The sequence below is a fragment of the Centropristis striata genome, chromosome 17 (genome assembly GCF_030273125.1).
Source record: "Centropristis striata isolate RG_2023a ecotype Rhode Island chromosome 17, C.striata_1.0, whole genome shotgun sequence".
NCBI lineage: Eukaryota > Metazoa > Chordata > Actinopteri > Perciformes > Serranidae > Centropristis > Centropristis striata.
In genome coordinates this window covers 24,601,207-24,609,936 of record NC_081533.1, presented here as the reverse complement: position 1 = coordinate 24,609,936, position 8,730 = coordinate 24,601,207, and the positions used below count along the sequence as shown (strand labels likewise).

Here is an 8,730-nt window from a genome sequence, read left to right as displayed (position 1 = left end):
ATCTGGAATGACATCAGGTGATAAGTTAACTTTATTTTTTCTCTGTATGTCCCACTCTTGCTGATCATTTGGAATCTTACTGGTATGAAATGGCAGCCTGGGGTGAGTTGAATTTAAACTTTTGGAAACATAAATTAACATAGATTAACATTACATGTTAAGAAAAAAAATCAATAGTAGGATTTTTTTGCTCAGTCCGAATTTTTGTTTGGCTGTTCACATTATTTTTTAAATGTGGCCTATCTCAGACTCCAGTGTAATGCATGCGCAGAAGAACAATAGCAAAGATGTTATAGACGTCACACGCAGCACGCTGTGTACGGAGGTAGAGATGGAGGCTGCTGAAGTCAGTGTTTATTGTGGAAGCCGGCGAAGTTATGAGCAGATGATGGCGAGGATGAGGAGAATGAGATCAACATTTTAACTTTGTCTTATAAGAGTGGCGCGTCTCCTTTAAGAGGCAGGGCACGCTTATGTGTGCGCGCGTCTGTGGAGTGAGACAAACAAGCGAGAGAGAGAGAGAGAGAGAGAGAGAGAGAGAGAGAGAGAGAGAGAGAGAGAGAGAGAGCGGGAGTCTGGATTCAGTAAAAGCAACAGGAGCAGAGCAGAGAACGGAGTATAAGTGGTCATTTAAGCAATAAATGTGCAGTGTAGGGCACATTTATAAGTTAATAAAGCCTGCAGATTCTCAAGACCGAGTCTAGCTCCTGTGTATTGCTTTCTGACTTGTTAAAAGTGAAGTGAAGGTTAACCAAGATGAGACAGTGAAGTGAGAGAGATAGTCTGTGTGCTGTGTTTCTTGTGCCATTCGTGACCTTTTACACCAAAAATTTGTCAAATTCAGTGACATAATGCTGTTTTCCAAACTACCAGCATCAGGCCGGTAGACAGTGCAAATAGCAGACCTAGGACATCTAGGACACGCTGTGCGATGTGGTCCGCAGAAATAAACAGTGAGGAGAACAAGTGAAAGACAGTCTGTCTGTTTTTGGATTTCATGTTAGCTAGTAAGTTAATTGCCCCTGTTTACTGTACACACAAATGCCACTGTAGATATAACATACGAAAGTCAGGTGGAGGAAACTAAATTGTAGCCAATGCAATAAGTTGGTGGAGCTAACACCTAGCTAATTCACCGACTGTATATGAGTTAGCATTAACGATAAGACGTTTGAAATTTTTAAATGATGACATATGACTTGTAGAACTACTATTCATACATCATCTTTCCGTTTTATCAACAATCTTTTATTTTTTGTGCAACTTTTAGCACACAATTAAGTTATTTGGCTAATTGTATTTGGCAAACAGCGTGGCTAATCAACATAGTAAGGAAGTAAAATATGAAATATGAAAATGTCAAAACAAGTTTTTTCCCCAATATATTAGCTAGCTAGTTAGCTAACATTGAGTAGGGTCCCACATATAAGGTTTCACACACACTTTGTTGAATGTTTTAACCACTAATCTACAGTTTAGTTTCCAAACGTCACATTAAGATAAACATTTCACTGCAATGAAGAAGTTAAGATTGCCATACCAAGCAAATCAACACTCACCCACATAATGTGACTTTCACCGTTTTTTGAGCAGGAATCACCTCTTTCAAGTGACATGAATCCAAACATTGTGATGTGTGTGGATGGGAGGATGATGAGTGAAGTTATTCATCGTGCCTCAAACCGGCATTCCATCAAATGGCCAACAGAGGGCAACACCACTGATTGCAAAATCTGTTTGCTGTAATTCAATAGAAAAATGCCCCTACTTCTGACTTTAATTCCTATGATTGCAGACATGAAATCAAAAACCTTTGTTTAAAGTTGACAGTTACATTGGTCTTTGTTCTAGATTACATACATTGATTTATGAAGACATAGCTGCATACCTTGTGTTTGGTGCCAATAAGGAGATTTTAGCATCCTAACATACTGAACTGAATGTATCAAATGAACCTTGACTTAAACAAACTGTCTGTCATGTATACATGGTGACAATACCACATAATGATTGAGTGGTGTTTAAAAAAGTTACAGTTTTTTTTGTTTGTTTGTTGTTGTTGTTTCCAAGTTTAAAAAAAAGACAACATATTAGCTTCATCAAAACTTTCTGTCATCGATACTGTTACAAATATATATATGTAGATATAACATACTAAAGCCAGGTGGAGGAAACTAAAAAAAAAAATGAAGACCCTCTTTTAGCTAATGCAATACGTTAGGGGAGCACCTAGCTAATTCACAGACTGAATATGAGTAAGCATTAACGATAGGACAAATTCAAATTTGAACGATGAGCACAAAATTAAGTTATTTGGCAAATAAATATTTGTCAAACTGGGGCTAGTCAACATAGTAAGGAAGTGACTCAGTAAAATATGAAATATCATGAAAATGCCAAAACACACTTGAGGGGACCCTTACCTGGTACTTTTTAGTAGCTAGCTAGTGAGCTAACATCGAGTAGGGTCCCACACATACCATTTCACACACACGCTTTGTTGAATGTTTTAACCATTAATCTATAGTTTAGCTTCCGAACTTTACATTAAGATAAACAAGCAAATCAACACTCGAGCAGGAGTCATCTCTTTCAGGTGACATGAATCCAAACATGGTGAGGTGTGTGGGTGGATGGATGATGAGTGAAGCCATTTATAGTGCCTCAAACTGGCATTCTATCAAATGGCCAGCAGGGGGCAATACCACTGATTGCAATGTCTGTTTGTATGTAATTCAATAAATTTAAAAAATGCCCCTACTTCTTACTTTAATTCCTATGATTGCACACCTGCAAATCAAAAACCTTTGGTCAAAGTTGACAGTAACATTATTCTTACATATGTTGATTTATGATGACATAGCTGCAAAAACTGATTCCCCTCAGCCTTAGCTGTACCTTGTGTTTGGTGCCAATAAGGCGATTTTAGCATCCTAACATACTGAACTATGATGATGAACATTGTAAACTTTATTATTTCTATATATCAGCTCGTCAACATTGTCATTGGAGAAGTATCCATGTTGGCAATAACACATTTAGATTGAATTATCAGTTTTTCCTTTAAAAATGTAAATATCCAGAATCAGATAAACATTTAGACATTCTTAATGAAAAAAGTAAAAACTCTCTGTCACGTATATACGTTGAAAATATCACATATAGACTGCATGATCTTTTCATGAATTCCTTTGAAATGTAAATATGAAGAACCATACAGAAGCCACAACGACTTTAAATTCTGAGTAATAGTACAAAAAATATACGTTAATTTATTAACAGAAACTTTCTGTCACATACAGTTGAAAGCAGAAGTTTACATACACTATGTAAAAAGACACATATGCTTTTTTTCTCACTGTCTGACATGAAATCAGACAATCACTTTTCCTGTTTTAGGTGCGTTAGGATTACCAAAATTAATCATGTTTTTAAGTGAGGCAGGGATTTCTCTTTCTCAGCCACCTTCGGGCCCTTGGGAGAAAGCTGACATTTTGAATAAACAAAAACAAAAAAAACCCACACACATACTGACACTTTGAGGTAGAAACACATGTTCATACTGTAGATTCAGAGTTCCCTGGTTCAAGACCAATAAGGAGTAAAAAGTCAATGTACATAAAATCCACAAAAATACAGAATTTAGAGTTTTTGACAGTTCAGGTTAGGTTTTAGTTGATTTTTAAATGAATGGAGTGAGTTGCAGATGTTCGGAGGGAGGGAGTTCCAGAGGATTGGGGCAGCAGCGTCCTCTGTCCCCCACAGTGGAGTGCTTGGTCCTGGTGATGGGGGTCTGATGATCTGAGGTGGCGAGTGGGGAGGGACGCTAGAGGAGGTCTGTAGGGTTATTGAGGGCTTTGTAGGTACACAATTTGCCTTTAAGTAATTATTATGTAATGCAGAACGAGATCTGCATTTCAGTCACCTTTTAAAAAATTAAAATTAAAGGCGTATAAAAAGTTCCATAGGCCTATTCTTTATAAATTCACGGTTACATTTTCCCATTGCTATTCTATTAATAACAGCAACTATTTGCCAGTTGTTTCACATAGGCTACACAAGCACACATTTTAATAAAGTAATGTCATCTAAGTGAGCAACATAACAAAGAAAGAATGTGCTGTGAATGAACAGAAAATACCGACTGGATTTATTTCATACATTTAAAAGTGCCAACAGAGGATTGGCTGTTTTGAAATGATTATGACTTTTCAAGGAACTCATTCAAAATAAAAATTAATTAATTAATAAAAATTAGGAATACCATAGTTCAAGAGCAATAAGGAGTAAAAAATAAATCTGCCTAATTTTTAATTGGGTTCTGGGTCAGTCACCTTTTTAAAAATTAAAATCACAGGTGTATAAAAAGACCATAGGCCTAGTCATGCCATTAACAGGCAGTGTTTTAAAGCTTTGCAAATGTATGTTGCTTTTTATGGTCACCATAATATATTGTTCTTATTAGTAGTGGCTTGTAGGAGTTGTAGTAACCATAGTAAATATCTAGTAGTATACATACAAATAAACCCAGCTTTTCCCCCCTTTTTTCTAGTGTGACAGCTGTTTCTGTAGAATGAGGGAGAGGGAGGGAGATACTACTTCCGGGTCACACAGAAGAAAATAAACAGCTAGTTAGTTTAGAGCTAATGCTGCTGTTCTGGAAATGAATATGACCCAGACGGTAGCGACGCGATAAGGCACGTTTTCTCACTTGAACCGGTCGTCTGAAGGTAGGTGTGCTTATCATATGGATGAATTATTAAGTATTGTCACGTGTCACGGTAAATGACATGGCTAACTAGCTTAGCTGACCCACTGCTCGGTAGCGTTAGCTTCCCCGCCTGTGACCTCAGCACGTTACTCCGATATTCAGCCACATAGCGCATGTATAAGATATTTAAAGGCTGATTTAGCTTCGTACAAACATTTTATGATTCCTGAAATACATGCGACACGTGTCGCACATAAGACGCAACCTGCTGCTGGATACGAGGCAAAAAACAGCGTCTGATGTTTTCCGTGTCTTTTTTTGGTAATTTTCTATCTCTGATTTAGTCATTTTGTGTCTTTTTTTGGTAATTTTCTGCCTCTGATTTAGTCATTTTGTGTCTTTTTTTGGTAATTTTCTGCCTCTGATTTAGTCATTTTGTAGCCTGGGTATACCCAGACTGCCTTGCGCGCTCGAATTTGATTTCGAACCTCCAGGCAGTCTGGAAACGAGGCGATTATCTTAGCCCTGTTTTAGGGATCCAATCACAGAGCGGGGAGGGACGGTGAGACGATGACGCGTACTACTCGGCACTTGGAAGCTTTCCGGATCCAACATGGCTGCTGCGGACGCGAAACTCTCTTTAGCTGTAGATGGTGTTTTAAATAGTTTAGAGCGAAAGTTGAAAGGCGAAAGGTCTCTCGGCAGCTCCGCTGTCCCCCGGCTCGTAGCGAGATCACCGGTAGCGGGGCTATTAGCGCCGCACGGGCGGTTTCTGCGGCTCGTTGCGCCGAGCCGGTGAGACCGCCGGTCACCGCCGGTGATCTCGCTCCGAATCGGGGGACAGCGGAGCCCCCAGAGACCCGCAGCAGCTTGTTTATTGCCCATAAAATCAGTGGATGTGTGTGGCTGAATGACATGAGGGGGAATAAAGCGTGAAAATAAATAATCTTGCAGAAAGCGAGAACTGGAGAAGCAAAGCAGCAGCAACACTCTCTCACAGACACACACACAACAAACATCCATCTCTGTTGCTCTACTACGTCATCTGGTATAACTGATCTGATTGGCTAAGAGCTACCTACAGACGCTTTGATAGACATTCTAAGTGTCCAATAAACGGCTCCGGAGGATCGTAAACCACACCTCCTCTACGGAGAAATGCATTGAAGGTGTCCAGACCTAATCTCCAATGAGATTTGGTCTGGTGTTAGCCAGGCTAGTCATTTTGTGTCTTTTTTTGGTAATTTTCTGCCTCTGATTTAGGCATTTTGTGTCTTTTTTTGGTAATTTTCTGCCTCTGATTTAGGCATTTTGTGTATTTTTTTGGTAATTTTCTGCCTCTGATTTAGGCATTTTGTGTCTTTTTTTGGTAATTTTCTGCCTCTGATTTAGGCATTTTGTGTCTTTTTTTGGTAATTTTCTGCCTCTGATTTAGTCATTTTGTGTCTTTTTTGGTCATTTTGTGTCTTTTTTTTGGTCCCTTAGTCCAACATAAAATGTAATTTTTAATCTTTTTTTACTTTCAAAACACTATCATGCTCAATAAAAAAATGTAAATGTTGCAAATGTGAACACAGCTTGCAAATATAACATATAAAAGGGTTACATCCAGTTCTATAATTTTATACAGAATATATTTGACCTTGTCTCCAGTTTTACTTGGTATATCATCATCAAACTGCTAATGTCCTATAGTAACTAATCCACAGTCAATTCCACTAGTTATGTTAAAGTATGGTGTTTTGATGTATAGGTATTAGTATAGGCCTTGCGAAATGTTATTTCAATCATTTTATCTGCTGATTTTTATTATTATAAACGTTTCGTTAATTAAAACAATCCTCTTTACCATTTCTTAAAGCCCAATGTGACGTCACCAAGTGTCTTGATTTGGCCAAGTTTCAGTGCAAAACCCAGAGAAATTCAGTTTACAATGAAGAAGCTGTAATTAGGAAATGTTCACCATTTATCAGTTAATTATTTATCCTCAAAATCATACTCCATTTCTGCTGATAAATTGATCGGCTTAGAATTGCAGTTTCACTGTATTAATGTCAGAAGAATTACTTTTATCAGCCAGAACTGTTGTTGATTTTTTTTTAATGGAAATTATTCAGTATCTCTCCTGTATTATAATCTGTTAACTTTTTATTTATTTATTTATTTATTTATTTATTTGCAAAAATGCAACAAAAAACAATTCTCATACTTAGAACTTAAGTATCTTGTATTTGATTTGGACAGCTTGGGCTGGAAGTTATTTTCAAAAGTGCTTTGGGAAATCCTGAAGGGAATTATTTGCTTTTAGATTAATTACTTTAGAACATAATAATAAGATTAAGACAATTAAAAGTATTATGATGACATTTCATCAACTCCTTCTCCTAACTTTTTTTTCTCACCTTCCTCATTCTGCCCCAGCTTCTGCCTGAGCTCATATATCCACTGAGAAACATGACAGAGCCACACAACCCAGGGATGTCCTCTCTCCCTCAGACAGCCCCTGTGCACACTGACTCCACCTCTCCAGCTGTAGAGATGGACCCAGTGGAGTACACCCTTAGGAAGCGCCTCCCCCGGAAACTCCCAAAGAGACGGAACGACGTCTACGTCAACATGAAGACTGATTTCCGTGCTCAGCTGGCACGCTGCCAGAAGCTGCTGGAAGGTGGGGGTCACAGGGAGATCTGTGTCCACGGCCTGGGACTGGCCATCAACAGGGCTATTAACATCGCCCTCCAGCTGCAGGCCAGCAGCCAGGGGGCGCTGCAGCTGGCTGCCAATACCTCCACAGTGGAGCTGGTGGACGACCTGGAGCCTGAAGATCCTGATGAGGCTGGGGAGCCCATGACACGTACACGCAACAACTCAGCCATTCATATCAAGGTTTTCTACCCTGACCCTCAGTGACCTGTAGAGAAGTGTGTCAGGCAGAGGTTCTCCAGGAGTCTTTTTGGTTCCATCATAAGCCAGTAGACAGGTAAAACATTGTTGTCTGGTGGGACAGTGTGTGTGGAGATCTATTATGACAGCAAAGGACTGAAAAGTGGAGCAGACAACATACAGTGTATTGACTCATCAGTAAACCATGTTGGAATACTCAAATTGGGACAACCTTAGCTGACTAAATGTATTAAGATAGTGTTGTTCACTTTGCATGTGTTGAGTGGTGTTTGCCAGGTGAAACCTCAGTATAATTTATTTTTAGAAATGGCTGTGCCAAGTTGAATGTACAAGTGTCTTTGATTTAAAGGCCCAGCTAAGGGTCTTTGCAAGTGTTGACATTTTTATGTCTTGTGTTTTTAAAGATACAAATACTAAGAAAAACTGAGGAATCCTTTGTTTACGTTTCAAGCAGGTGTTGTTGTAGTAAATGTCCACTAGATGTCAGTAGTCTATTTAAATTTGGTTTCAGATTGAGTTGCTGGCGTTCATGTTCAAGATGAATATGTGGTAGACAGTATTGAGGAAGTCTGTTTGATTTCTTGAGAAAAAATAAATAAATATAATTGACTGTAATGTATCTTTAACTCCACTTATATTAATTCCTACATCATGGGCAATAAAATTGGATCAAATTGAGTGAATGCCCCTCATTTAAGACCAGTAAGTTTCTGTTATAGCAGTTTGTACTCAGCAGCTGTTAACTGTTGACCTGAACAAGACGAAGATAATGAAATGGATAAACTTCCCCTTGTTGTGTTTCCATCTATCCTTTCTTTATCCAAGAATAATATTTTGTATTTAAATAGCAAATTATACAGTGATGAGACAAAATAACAGGAAAGAAAACATGTACAAACATCCTTAAAAACATCTTGCACTTGAACAACAACATTTAAAAATACGGAAAAAAACAAGGAAGAACACTTAAGCGGTCTGAACGAGCCGAGGATTCATTTTATAGAAAACATGAAGTTCCCAGGACTTACTAATTTCCTGCCTGCTGTTTGATGACGAGGGAAGAAACAGCGTTAACGTCAGATTCTGGAAATCTATTAGCAATTTCAGCCTCACAG

General features: G+C 38.5%; 1 protein-coding gene across 1 annotated transcript; it reads left to right on the top strand.

Annotated features, from left to right (window-relative positions):
- The first annotated feature begins 4,535 nt into the window (after positions 1-4,535).
- pop7 (POP7 homolog, ribonuclease P/MRP subunit) lies at positions 4,536-8,293 on the top strand. Its single transcript, XM_059355057.1, has 2 exons — positions 4,536-4,730; positions 7,133-8,293. Exon 2 carries the CDS (start codon positions 7,166-7,168, stop codon positions 7,619-7,621), a length of 456 nt encoding a protein of 151 aa, XP_059211040.1. The 5' UTR covers positions 4,536-4,730; positions 7,133-7,165; the 3' UTR covers positions 7,622-8,293.
- The last annotated feature ends 437 nt before the right edge of the window (positions 8,294-8,730 follow it).

Bases quoted from the DNA above. Each gene is read 5' to 3' on its own strand.
- pop7 (XM_059355057.1), top strand. From the start codon at position 7,166: ATGACAGAGCCACACAACCCAGGGATGTCCTCTCTCCCTCAGACAGCC.